At 36.9% G+C, this 14,813-nt stretch overlaps 1 protein-coding gene across 1 annotated transcript in view; it reads left to right on the top strand.

Annotated features, from left to right (window-relative positions):
• LOC144977356 (uncharacterized) overlaps positions 1-5,474 on the top strand; it is a 65,964-nt gene extending 60,490 nt beyond the window's left edge. The window contains exon 25 of the mRNA XM_078922457.1: positions 290-5,474. Coding sequence (XP_078778583.1) covers positions 290-1,226 — 937 coding nt within the window. The 3' untranslated portion in view covers positions 1,227-5,474. The remainder of the gene's footprint in view (positions 1-289) is intronic.
• Positions 5,475-14,813: the final 9,339 nt, after the last annotated feature.

Raw genomic sequence — 14,813 nt, 5'->3', positions numbered from 1 at the left:
ATCATGTGGTTAACATGTTTACATCTCTCTCTCTCCAGCCAAACCTTCTTCAAGTTGTTTACATGTTTACATCTTCTCTCTTTCTCCAGCCAAACCTTCATCAAGTGGTTTACATGTTTACATATCTCTCTTTCCAGCCAAACCTTCATCAAGTGGTTAACATGTTTACATCCTCTCTCTCTCTCTCTCACTCTTCTCTCTCTCGTCTCTCCTCTCTCTCTCTCTCTCTCTCTTTCTCCAGCCAAACCTTCATCAAGTGGTTTACATGTTTACATATCTCTCTTTCCAGCCAAACCTTCATCAAGTGGTGCATGTCCTACAATTCCGATTTCCGTCCAGATCTCACCGCCCTCCTCACAGAACTTCACATCAATTCCAGCTATCTCTCTCCCTGTCTGGATGCACCAGCGTTCAGCGTTGCACACGAAGACAGCGACTCGCTCGAGATTCCTGTCGCTACCGCTGCCAATACCCAACTTACCCACAATTCCAACTCAGCATCCTCCATGCTCCCCTTTGGTTCTTACCATTCCAGGGCTCGATCACATAGCATGCACGATAAACCAATGACCTCCACCAAAAAGAAAAATTTTCCAGTTCCGAGTTTCCCATCCTTCGCAAATAAAATGACTCGTCCTTCAACGTCGAGTAAAAAGTCACCGACCTCCTCGAGGTCTTCATCAAGGTGCTCGGGTGTTATGTTGAGTAACAGTATGTCCTGTGGTATTCATACGTGTGGAATAGGAACTGGCTGGATGTCCCGGCCTTCATCTGGAATGGTGATAGGAAATGTGGATAATTGCAGTGGTAAACAATTGAATGACTTGGACGTGGCCTCCAATAACACTTGGGGCAATGAGAGTCACCACAACCATCTCCACGGTTACAACTACAATACAAAGGCAGACGTTCATTCTGAAGATTTTTTCGAGGATTTAGGAGCAGGAGAAGAGGAGAGTGGAGTTAGCAGTTTGCTGGGAGGTGTCAATACTAAAGCGTCATGCGGGAATTGTTCAGACAGGCATTTAACGTCGTCGTCTTTTCCGCATAATCACCAGGGAAGTCATCGGTCGTTGAATTCACTGCGGTCAAATAGTCACAGTCGTAGTCATTCCCCGATGATGACCGCATCGTGTGACCACGGTGTTACAGGAAGTAGTGGATATTTGAGTCAGAATTCGAGAGCGGAGGCTAAACAGATTTGTCAAACGGTTACATCTTTGTGATACTCATAATAGCAAATATTTTGTACCACGCAAGGAGTTTGAGTCGTGAATATGGAAACATAAAAACATAATGGTTGAGTGATATTTCTTGTTTTATTGGAGTTGCCGTATTGTGATTACAATGAATTGAGTAGTATTTTTTATTTGCATTTCCTGTTTCTGCGGTTATGCAGGGTTCAAATTCTGTTCCATAGTTAAGTCCTGAGAATAGGTTTTTAACTCACATTCTCTCACCGTACTCAGGTGTAAAATGAGGACCTGTCTGATAACAACGTTGTCTCTGTTGGATAAAAAATGTAATATTGTCTAACCGGCATCATTTCTCATCCTTAAGGTAAGTGTTGCTGTTGGCTGAGGCCACCCAGTGAAATGCTTTGAGCATGCTTAATAGATATTGCGCCATAGAAAATGCTCAAGTTTAAGTTTTTACCAAGTCATTCATGAAAAGGAAATATAAATTTATTTATTTCGTGTTCCATATTTGTTTTGTGATTGAATTCATTTTGAATATACTGTCTTCATTTTCTTTCAATGTCTGCTGATTGGTTCTGCAGTTTTGTAGAAAATGATTTTGCCAAAGTTTTTGTTGTTTAAGATTTTATGATTTCAATTTTCAAAATTTCATTTTAATTTATTATCATTTAATGTTTACTTTTTCCTATCATCCGGTTTGAGTTTGAAGCAAATCAAAACTTTATGAGAATGAAAAACAGAAAAGACTTTGATATCTTAGATTTTCGTCATATCAACGGTTACACATCTGGTCAGAATAACTCAATTCTTTTTTAAGAAATCTTCAAAATCTCAACAAAAAAATAGGATATAGTAATCAATCGAAAGTTTTGAAGAAAAAAAAAATTGATTGATTTTCCGATGTAGGCCAATTCCCGATAAGACACAAATTTCCTTTTGTTCCTCCCCCTCACCTTCCCTCCCACCCCCAATCCATTAAAATACTTACCATAGATTTGGTTAAAGGAGGTATCTTTTGAAATCAGAATATTGTTTCAATTTGTCCTCATTGTTTGTTGACCATAGTTCATTGCTTAAGAAAATGTTATTTATTATGAGTTTTATCACATCATGCAACAATGCTTTATTTATTTATTTATTTTACTATGCAATTTTGACAATGCGTTTGTACACCGAGATGGAGGCTTATATTGTACAAAGTTATCAATAATTTATTTTACAATTTGATGCCTTACATGTGAATGATTATTTAACTAGTGCTTGATAAATGATGTGTGTGTCTGTGTGAATATCAAAAATGATATATGTGTGTAAACATTTTTTTAAATGACGCGTGTGTTTAAATATCAAAAGTAGTATGTGTGTGTAAACATCAAAAAATTACATTAGTGTGTAAATATCAAAAATGATGTGTGTGTGTAAACATTTTAAAAAATGAATGTGTGTCTAAATATCAAAAGTTGTATGTGTGTGGAAACATCAAAAAATGACATGAGTGTGTAAATATAAAAGATGATATGCATGTGTAAACATTTTTTTTAATGACACGTGTGTCTAAATATCAAATGTAGTATGTGTGTGTAAACATAAAAAAATTACATGAGTGTGTAAATTTCAAAAAATGATATGTGTGTAAACATCAAAAAATGATAAGGATCTGTAAATATAAAAAAATGATAAGGATGTGTAAATATATATTTAAAAAAAGATTTGTATTTGTAAATATAAAAAGTAAATTTTGATATTCCTTTTTCTCTTTCTTTTTTTTTTTTTTTGATATCTTATTTACAGTCAGAGAAAATTAAATGGCTTCTAAGAAACCATTCCGGTTGTCTGATAAGATAATGATTTGCTTTGAATTATTCATTCTCACGCACACACACACTCGTAAACACAAATGGTGATCACATGACTGTCCGTGCCTTCTCTGCCTATAAGTATGTTAACATACTTTATAAATATAAAATAAAATCCTATGCAGCAGCTTCAATAAAGAGCAAATATTGTATCAATGAATGTTGTGGGATCAAAGAACTCTTCAGCCGACAAAAACAAGGTTAATTTGTTATGCAGTTAATAACTGGGTGGGGTTCCTGACCTCCCGTAGTGGCCAGGGAGGTACTTACTGTGTCTTCTATCCCCTTATAATTTGTTTTCCAACTTGCATTCTGTCTTTGTCTTGGAATGAGATTACTTGGTTTTGTCCTGGCCCTGGCCGGAGTCCTTGGCTAGGAGGGAAACAGTCGAATGTATAGTTGTAGTTTTGGGAGATGATATTTTTTGTCTTGTAAAAATTTTAATTTCGCCTAACAGGCGTCAAGTCCCGTCCTAAATGTTAAATGTTGCTGTTGGCCAAGGACCCCTTGTAAAGTGCTTTGAGCCTGTTTAGTGGATATTGCGCTATACAAAAGCTCAATTTAAAACAAAATCGCTTTCCGAGTTGCCTTCTTTCTTTGTCTTGGAATGGGATTACTTGGTTTTGTCTGGGTGGGGTCTTTGACCTCCCATGGTGGGTAAGAGGTCACGCTGTTGTCTTCTATCCCTTATATCTGTTTTCCAAATTGCTTTCCCCGTCTTTGTCTTGGAATGAGATTACTTAGTTTTATCCGAGCCCTGACTGGAGTCCTTGACTGGAAGGGAAACAGTCAAATGTATGGTTAACAGTCAAATGTATGGTTATAGTTTTGGAAGATGATATTGTTTTCCTTGTAAATCATCTTTCTGTCATGTACTGTTACACTTTTTATTTTGAATATATAATGGTTTGTAAACATTTAAGTGTATTCCACTTGGTGTGATCTTTTGCCTATGTCTGGATGAGACTTATAGTAATATAAGTACATTGTTGAGATGCTCTTCGCATCTCCATCTTATCCCTATTTGTTCCCAGTTTCCCTTTGCCTTACTTACTCTTGGGTGCTTTAATTGTAATTCTAGAACTTTTTACTATCCCTTTTTACTGGCGCTGATATAATCTAAATATGTTGCAAGCGCCGTAAAACCCTTAAAAACAAACAAACAACTACCCCTATTCCTTATTTGTCTTACTTTTTCACATGTGATTTCAATTGTGGATCTATAACTTTTTTTACTATAAAATTTTCTTCCTTTTTTCTGGTGATAAAATGACCTACATGTGCCACAAGTGCTGTAAAATCTTCAAAAACCCTTTGTCTTCCTTGTTCTTGGGTGCTTTAATTGTAATTCTAGAACTTTTTACTATTCCAATTTTTTCCTTTTTACTGTTGCTGATATGACTTAATGTGTTGCAAGTGCCGTAAAACCCTTAAAAACAAAACAAAAAACGAATTTCAAGCATCACATTCATTCTCAGATAATACTGTTTATACAGTTAATTGTCGTACTATGGAAAAACATGTATTTAAAAATTTGGCCAGAAAACTTGTCTTTGAAATATTGATCGATTTAAATGACATCTCATCTTGACAAAAACTCAAACCTGGGACCTCAAAGAAGACTTCACAATATCCCACTGGGTGGGCATGGAGGTACTTCCTGCGTCTTCTATCCCCCTATACCTGTTTTCCAACTTGCTTTCTGTCTTTGTCTTGGAATGAGATTACTTGGTTTTGTCCTGGTCCGGATTTCCTGTCTGAGAGGGAAACAGTCAAATGTATAGTTAGTTTCGGAAGATAATATTTTTTTCCTTGTAAATCATCTCTTTGTTATGCACTGTTTATATGTTATATATGATTAGTCAACATTTGAGTGTATTCCTCTTAGACGGGACCTGTGCTTGTGTCTGGATAAGACTTTTAGGTGGTCTCAAACTAAGTACTTTGATAGTGTGCTCTTGGAATCTACATCTGTTTCCTATATGAACCAGTTCCCCTTTTGTCTTCCCTTTCTTGGCCACTTTCATTGTAATTCTATAACTTTTTGCTATCCTATTTTCTTCCTTTTTACTGGCACTGATAAGACTGACCTAAATGTGTTGCAAGTGCCGTAAAACTTTTAAAAACAAAAACAAACAAAAACAGCAATGTCCCAGGTTTGAGAGTTTTGCTCAAGACGAAGGTCATTTAAAAATCGATTGATATTTGAATGATAAGTTTTCAGTCAAATTTTGAATACAAATTTTTCCGGAGCACGACAGTTAAGTAGTTGGTTAAATATAATAGTAATAGGTCAAATTTACTTCCACCATTGTCACCCCAAAGAAAACTTGCACTTCCATTTTGTAAAACCTTTTATTTTGATATGGACTTTACTGTTTTGATTACAAATTTTTTAATAGAATCTTTTATATATGAACAATTTTTATCTATTAGGTTATTTTATTTTCTTCTTCCAATTCTTACATTTTATTCATATTTTACATTTATTTAATTAATTTTCTGTATACTACAAGCTATGTCAAAGTGACAATGAAACCGTGCCTCGTGTGCCCCAGGCGTGCTTGCTATGGATGGAAACATATGCTTATGGGTGTGGTTCCCGGCCTACCAAAGTGGGCAGGGAGGCACTTACTGTGTCTTCTATCCCCTAATTTATGTTTTCCAATTTGCTTTCTGTCTTTGTCTTGGAATGAGACTACTTGGTTTTGTCCTGGCCCTGGCCAGAGTCCTTGGCTGGGAGGGAAACAGTCAAATGTATAGTTAGAGTTTTGGGAGATGATATTTTTTGTCTTGTAAATCATCTCTCTGATGTGCACTGTATTATTTTTAGTTTTACATATTATTATATATAATTATGATTTGTAAACATTTGAGTGTATTCCTCTTGGTGGGGACCTGTGCTTGAGTCAGGATGAGACATTTAGGGACTGGGTGGGGTTCCTGACCTCCCATAGTAGGCAGGGGGTACATACTGTGTCTTCTATCCCCTTATATCTGTTTTCCAACATGCTTTCTGTCTTTGTCTTGCTGGGTGGGGATCCTGACCTCCCATAGCGGGCAGGGAGGCACATACTGTGTCTTCTATCCCCTTATATCTGTTTTCCAACATGCTTTCTGTCTTTGTCTCGGAATGAGATTACTTAGTTTTGTCCTGGCACTGGCCGGAGTCCAAGCTGGGAGGGAAACAGTCAAATGCATAGTTATTGTTTTGGGAGATGATATGTTTTCCCTTGTAAATCATCTCTCTGTTATGTATTATTATTTTTATTTTGAATGTATAACGTAGGCATTTGAGTGTGTTCCTCTTTGTTGGGATTTGTGCTTGTGTCTGGATGAGACTTGTAGGTGATTTCAAACTAAGTACATTGGTGGTATGCTCTTGGAATCTACATCTGATCCCTATTTGTTATCAGTTCCCCTTTCTGGGTGGGGTTCCTACCTCCCATAGCGGGCAGGGAGGTACTTGCTGTGTCTTTTATCCCCTCTTATCTGTTTTCCAATTGCTTTCTGTCTTTGTCTTGGAATGAGATTGTTTGGTTTTGTCCTGACCTTGGTCAGAGTCCTTGGCTGAGGGGGAAACAGTCGAATGTATAGTTATAGTTTTGGGAGATGATATTTTTTTCCTTGTAAATCATCTCTCTGTTATGCATTGTATTATGTTTAGTTTACACATTATATTATATGATTGGTAAACATTTGAGTGTGTTCCTCTTAGTTGGGACCTGTGCTTGTGTCTGGATGAGACTTTTAGTGATCTTAAACTAAGTACTTTGATAGAGTGCTTTTGGAATCTACACCTGTTTCTTTTTTGAACCAATTCCCCTTTGCCTTCCCTTTTCTCGGATGCTTTATTGTAATTCTATAACTTTTTACTATCCCATTTTCTTTCTTTTTACTGGCGCTAATATGACCTTAATGTGTTGCAAGCGCCGTAAAACCCTTAAAAACTAAAAAAAACAAACAGTTCCCCTTTGTCTTGCTTTTTCTTGGGTGCTTTAATTGTAATTCTATAACTTTTTACTATCCCATTTTCTTCCTTTTTACTGGCGCTGATATAACCTAAATGTGTTGCAAGCGCCGTAAAACCCTTAAAAACAAAAACAAACATCTTTGTCTTGGAATGAAATTACTTGGTTTTGTCCTGGCCCTGGTCGGAGTCCCTGCTGGGAGGGAAACAGTCAAATGCATAGTTATTGTTTTTGGAGATGATATTTTTTTCCTTGTAAATCATCTCTCTGTTATGTATCATTATATTTATTTTTAATGTATAATGTAAGCATTTGAGTATGTTCCTCTTTGTTGGATTTTGTGCTTTTGTCCGGATGAGACTTATAGGTGATCTCAAACTAAATACACTGGTGGTGTGCTCTTGGAATCTACATCTAATCCCTATTTGTTCCCAGTTCCCCTTTGTCTTACTTTCTCTTGGGTGCTTTAATTGCAATTCTAGAACTTTTTATTCTTCCTTTCTTCCTTTTTACTGGCGCTGATATAACCTAAATGTGTTGCAAGCGCCGTAAAACCATTAAAAACAAAAACAAACAGACATTTAGGTGATCTTAAACCGTGTACACTGATAATGTGCTATTGGAATCTACATGTGTTTCCTGTTTGAACCAGTTCCCCTTTGACTTACTTTTTCTTGGGTGCTCTTCTTACCGGCGCCCTGGGCGGGGTTCCTGACCTCCCATAGTGGGCAGGGGGGTACATACTGTGTCTTCTATCCCCTTATATCTGTTTTCCAACATGCTTTCTGTCTTTGTCTTGGAATGAGATTACTTGGTTTTGTCCTGGTCCTGGCCAGATCCCCTGGCTGAGAGGGAAACAGTCGAATGTATAGTTAGTTTTGGGAGATATTTTTTTCATTGTAAATCATCTGTCTGTTATGCACTGTATTATGCTTTCTTTATTTTATATATGATTTGTAAAACATTTGCATGTGTTCCTCTTAGCGGGGACCTGTGCTTGTGTCTGGATGAGACTTTTAGTGATCTCAAACTAAGTACTTTAATAGAGTGCTTTTGGAATCTACACCTGTTTCTTATGTGAACCAATTCCCCTTTGTCTTCCCTTTTCTTGGATGCTTTATTGTAATTCTAGAACTTTTTACTATCCCATTTTCTTCTTTTTACTGGCGCTGATATGACCTTAATGTGTTGCAAGCGCCGTAAAACCCTTAAAAACAAAATAAAACGAACAAAATGTGCCTCTTTTCACAAAGCCTTAGTTAATGTTTAAAAAAAAAACATACAGTGTAATATAATATCTGTATACTTTTTAAAATACTGCATGCTGTAAATGGCCGTCACTAAAACCATGGATGCCTTTGTGTGTGTGTGTGTGTGTGTGTGTGTGTGTGTGTGTATGTGTGTGTATGTGCAAAACAAAGAAGCAAATTTTTACTTTATGAGATTGTGACATAAAATTGTTTATGTTGTATATTTTATAGAATGAATGAAGCTGACGTCTTTTAGCTCATTGTTATGATTTTTAGACCGCCAGTTGAGTGATAAGTTTTTACTTAATTTATCAATCGGACTATCAAAGTGTGAGGCGTGCAGAGCTTATGAGTATTTTACTTAAACGCATATCATTGACCACCTTATGCTAGTTCCTTGACAGTTACTAGTAGTAGTAGCCCTTGACTAGTAATCTTTTGTATACACATTCAATGCGGTTACCCTGGGTGGGGTTCCTGAGATCCATAGTAGGCAGGGAGGCACTTATTGTGCCTTCTATCCCTCTATAGCTGTTTTCCAACATGCTTTCTGTCTTTGTCTTGGAATGAGATTACTTGGTTTTGTCCAGGCCCCGGCCGGATACCCTAGCTGGGAGGGAAACAGTCAAATGTATAGTTAGAGTTTTGGGAGATGAATTTTTTTCCCTTGTAAATCATCTCTCTGTTATGCACTGAATTATGTTTTGTTTACATATTATTATGGTTTGTAAACATTTGAGTGTATCCCTCTTTGTTGGGACCTCTGCTTGTGTCTGTGTGAGACATTTAGGTGATCTCAAACTATGTACTTTGATAGTGTGCTCTTGGAATCTCCATCTGTTTCTTATTTGAACCAATTCCCCTTTGTCTTACCTTTTCTTGGGTGCTTTAATTGTAATTCTAGAACTTTTTACCATCCTATTTTCTTCAATTTTACTGGCGCTGATATGACTTTAATGTGTTGCAAGCGCCGTAAACCCTTAAAAACAAAAGCAAACAAAAAAAACATACACTTTCAATATGATTACCTTATGCCAGTTTTTAGGTATCTATTGCATACACATGCAATGCGACTACCTTATGCTAGTTTGCATATTGATGTATTCATAATATGGTGACGAAGTCCGCGTGCTTTTTATTTTGTTTTATGCAACACGAATAAAATGTCATATTGAAATAAATTAGCAGTTTGTGAGTTGCATTAATGTTCATAATGTTATTTGGACCAGATTCTCACGTGTGTTTGTATGTGTGGTGTGTATGTGCTAGTTTTGCTGTGTGTGTGTTGTGTGTGTATGTAAGCGTGTGATTGTATGTGTGTATATTGTAGTATGTATATGTCAGTGCTGCTTAAGTGTATTTTAACTTTTATTGTTCCTTTATTTTTTTTTCTGAGGTGTGATGAGAAGAATTTTCGTAAGCAATCCGAGTGGAAGAGGAGGTGGGGGTGGGAGGGGAGAGTTATCAGTCCTGTTCATCATTGTGTTTCTCGTTGGCTCATTGGCTACCGTGTCTGGTCTAGTCATATAAGTCAATCAATGACAAGAGGTCCCTGGCAACAGCAACACTTTTGACATTAACATGTAGGACGAGAATGACGCCTGTTAGGCGATATTACATTTAACGACCAGGTACTCATTTTACACCTGAGTACGGTGAGAGAATGTGAATAAATAGTCTTTTCCAAGGACTCCTTTTGATGGTCGGTGCAGTGTTTCGTGACGTCATGATTAAGTAAATGATGTCAGGCTATGACTTGCGAAGGCTTCGGTTAGGCTACGAGTTTACGAAGGTTATGATCTGTAATAGTAAAAGTGAATCAGGACAAAACGTTTGCGAAGGCTTCGACCAGGCTACGAGGTCACGAAGGCTGTGCGTCCCTGATATAATCAGTCGCATGGTGACAATTTTTTTTTTTCATTTTTTGAAAGCCCAATGTCTCCTGAGCATTTTCATCTTTATTTGAAGCAAATCGGGTGAATTTTCATGGTTATGGTCATATGCATGGGCTAGGGTGTGAAACCCTAATTTTGAGAAAATCGCTTCCAAAGTTGACAATACAAGAGTTGAAATTATATATAATAGGCCTAATTTCTTTCATTAAAAAAATATTTAGGAGTAGAATTCAATTAAAATATTTCATCAATATGTAGATAAAAGTTTGATTTAACGATTTTTGATGAGAACTCATTTTCCATAAAAATTGACCTCTTGACTAAAATTGTCAATATCTCCGTTCAGAGCATTTAACCATGCAACTGATTATCGCAAGGATGCCCAATTAAATGGTGAATAAGGACAAACTGTTTGCTAAGGCTTCGGTCAGGCTGAGAGTTTATGGCTTGTGTCGGCCTTCATGTCATGTCATCACCGCCGGTGAGCCGGAAATGAGTATAGGTAAGTTTGTCGCGTATCCTCTTATATTTCCTTACTGTCAGACCATATGATTAAGGTTTAGTAAGGATCCGCCAGTCAAAGTATGACAAGTAATGTGTGTGTGTGTGTGTGTGTGTGTGTGTGTGTGTGTGTATGTGTGTATTGATGTACTTGTGTGTATGTCTGTTTTGTTTTGCTTTTGTTTTTGTTCTTGTTTTTATTTCGTTAGAATTATATCATAAATGAACACAAGTTGAAGTCAGCCTAGTTGGTCACCTTGAGCACATTATACATTATGATAAATGTTTCAAGTACTATTGCACAACATTACAGATACTATGAACTTGGTGAAGAAGCTCACAACATTGCCATCCGGAAACATAAGGAACCAACACACAAAACGATGCGTAACTTTAAACGTTTATAGTCTGGTTAATACAGTTTACTGAGAAGTACTCATAAACGGGGATGGCAAAAAAAAATAGAAAATAACAAAACATTAAAAAAAAAACAATAACAATAATAATAACAATAATAATAATAATAATAATAATAATAATAATATAATAATAATAATAATATAATAATAATAATAATAATGATGATGATAATAATAATGATACTACTACTACTACTACTACTACACTACTACTACTACTACTACTACTACTACTACTAACTACTACTACTACTACAAATACTACTACTACTACTACTACTACTACTACTACTACTACTACTAATACTACTACTACTACTAATACTAATACTACTAATAATAATAATAATGATAATAATAATAATATTAATGCTGAAAACTTATATAGCGCTATAACTCCGCGACACCACACTCTAAGCGCTTAAATTACAAATTACTTTGGCTGAAACATACCATTCATACACACAAGCACATACACACACACATACACACACTCACACACACCCATCTGATTAACTTTTCGATATATCGATATGAATGACAATATCGAATCATTTCGATTTCAAAATGCCATATCGATATCGATATATATTGTGCTCGCAGTCTACCAGGGCTGTCGGATGGCCATGTGCATGGCCAAAATCGGACACTCGGAGATTCATTTCTTCATTTCTTGTTATTATATATATAGACTTATGGTTCAATGCCCATTGTCTTCATTTAACAAAAGAAAACCAACCCAGGTTTCACACTTTGTCCATTGTCTTCATTTAACAATAGAAAACCAACTAAGGTTTCATACTACGAATTATAAAATTGGTTTCCAGCATTGATGTCACCTCGATTTTGAGATTTGAGACCACTTTGAGACGGTGAGTGAGATTTTAATATTAAAATCTTTTTTTTTTTTTTTGGCGTCTTCTTCACCGTCATGTTCGTAAACTTAAAGTCCGATAATGATACTGATACAAAAAAAATCATTACGCCACAAAAGAAGACAATAAGGGCCGAGAAAGAGCGGGCCAACGTTTCTTACAACTTCACACTATATTCTCACTTGTTCACATTGTTTCCTCAACGGATGAGCCTAAAACACTCTTCTTCTCACTAATACAGGAACAAAGTACACATCCACAAAGTTCCAGTTTCACGGCTCACGTTTGATCCTTATTCCTTATCTCAAATACTCTTCAACAGTCGTAACGTCACTTCCTTCCTAATGACGCATGGTAACTTAGTAACACTGGCTCTAAACTATCGGAACAATGGCGGACGCCGTATGAAATATTTCTCTGGCGAGCATAAAAGCGTATCCAGAGGGAGGGGAGGGGGGGGGGGGAAACACATAAATTTGATCATGTTTTGACTTTTACACATTCTGATCACAAGGCATTTAAAAAGTTCTAGCCAGCATGAAGAATAAAAAGTAATGATTTTCTTTGTTCAGAACCAAGATGGCCGCCGTTGCCGGGCGGCGTGACATCACTACTGAATCCAATTACCGAACGGACTGTGAAATTCATTTTACTGCAGCATTAAAATTTGTTTCACAATCCATCCGTGATGCGACAGAATATAGGTCAATGGGGTGAGAGAGACTCGGGAATGAGTGCGGGCGGCAGTTGAAAAGCGTGAGAGGAAAGGGGGGGGGGGGTAGGGGGTGACCGCTTGACACAAGGGGCCAAGTGTGTATTTTTAAATTGTCTAATAATGGGGATGATCTATATTATTACCTTTCCATGTGCTGGAGGCCGTTGGACACACTGGAATATGGGCGATATCTGACTTTTTAGATATCGATACGATGCGATAAAGCAGCGGTACTGATAATTTAACATGATGATTGTATCTATGGACACGGCGATTGTGCTATCATTCGCAGGTCGATTGCTGTATTTATAAACGCAACATGTATGAAGCATGGTGGTTTTGTTAATATAAGTCAATCACTCAGTGAGAATTATCTGTTGAAAAAGTCGATTCATTTTTAATCGAGAGGAGGAAAATCGCTTTTTTAGATAACACCTCGCATAACTAATCTTCAGACAAGAAGAGTGTATTGATAGCCCAATCTTTCTATTTATCAAACGAAAAGCGCTACTTCCGGTATGACACACTAATAACAGCTGATCGACCCACGGGAAATTCCTCTTCGTTGGCCATCTTGTCATCGATATCTATGGTGTGGGCCCACTCTTGACTCGGCCCTAAGGCTGCAAATGAGTGCATCCGTTTTCCTCCGCGGCCCGTCTTGCCTTCCATTTTGACCTTTCCTCTTAGTCGGTCTCTTGTTTTATCATAGCAAAGTGAGTGTTGCCAAACCGAACAAGAACCGAACGGGAACGTATTTATCTCGTAGTTACAATTTCTTTCAGTTTCCTACCAACAAAGTGAAACAACACACGGAGTTTCTTTGTTATTTTTTAAGAACACCTTTGGATGATCAGTTCTCACTAAATAAATGTTTGAATAAACGTTTTATGTTACACGTAATTTGCTGGTATGTGTCATGTGCTGGTTGTGAGTAAATTACAGAAATGTATAGTGTCTATGACCGTGGCCTTCGTAAAGTTATGGCCTGATACTGACCAAAAAATGACGTCAAAATGCCAGTCTTTTGCCACAAAAGAAAACAAATCGTGAGTTGTATTCAATAGTTCAGCCAATGAAATAACTTGTTTCCATGAGCTCTACTAATGACAACTCACTAGACGGTGCAAAAACCAAATAATGACGTCAAACTGCCTGTTCTTTTGGATTTCTGTATCAGGCTATAACATAACGATGGCTACGCTATGACGCACTAATTATTCACTTAAAATTCTTATGCATGCTGACATGATACCATTGTGAGGCGATGGGTCTCAAATTTTGAATAATTTGAATTCATTTGGACCGCTCGTTGAAGACACGATTGCCGTTTGCGACTGCACGCGCACAATTAGCATCAGCAGGGATAAAGGTCTTGGTAGGGTCTCTAATTGGGGCTTTGATTCGCCCTGTCACGCCTGGTAAAATCAACAGCTCAGGGAACGACTCGACTAGCACAGCGGCAGGAACAGGAAATTGATGGCTGAAACTGTGATGAGGTTGAATCAGGGTTGCCATTTCGGCGTTTTTAACGTCAAATTCCAAAAAGCCAAACTTGACATGAAAAAAATGTGTTTAGTATCCGTGACTCATTGCCTAGAAAGGGTATTATATCTAAAAGATTTGGATGCTAAACATTTTGAATCCACAGCCCAGAAATGAGACTAATGACAACATTTTTATTTCAATTAACTCCCTCCTATCCAGCCATTTCCAGAATCTGGCCTGCACCATCAGGCCAACCCAACACAAAAACAGATTTTTTCTTACTCAAACAGAAAAGCAACACTTACATTTTATACATAATATTGTTCAGCAAAATCAGATCTACAACACAGTGTCAAGTTTTTATATCTAGAACAAAAACTTTTCTTTAAACTTTGTGATATAAAGAATAAACTAGAATGAAAACATCGTAACGAATGTGACGATTTTCCTATGGTAGGTAAGGAGAGGGTTAAGAAGGGAGAATAATATATCATTTTTAAGGAAGTAAAATGTAAAATGTCATATATTATATCTGGTCACTTAAACTACGTTGTGCCAAAAGGTCGTTTACGTCAGATTCGTCCCAGAAATATCCCAATACTAACTTGGAAAAAACTAAGGATGGCATTTTCTTTCATCAGCTT

The sequence above is a fragment of the Berghia stephanieae genome, chromosome 7, assembly GCF_034508935.2.
Source record: "Berghia stephanieae isolate SIO BIC M18660-M18661 chromosome 7, UCSD_Bste_1.3, whole genome shotgun sequence".
NCBI classification, from domain to species: domain Eukaryota; kingdom Metazoa; phylum Mollusca; class Gastropoda; order Nudibranchia; family Aeolidiidae; genus Berghia; species Berghia stephanieae.
Note: the sequence above shows the minus strand (reverse complement) of the source record. Positions and strands in the feature narration are given on the sequence as shown.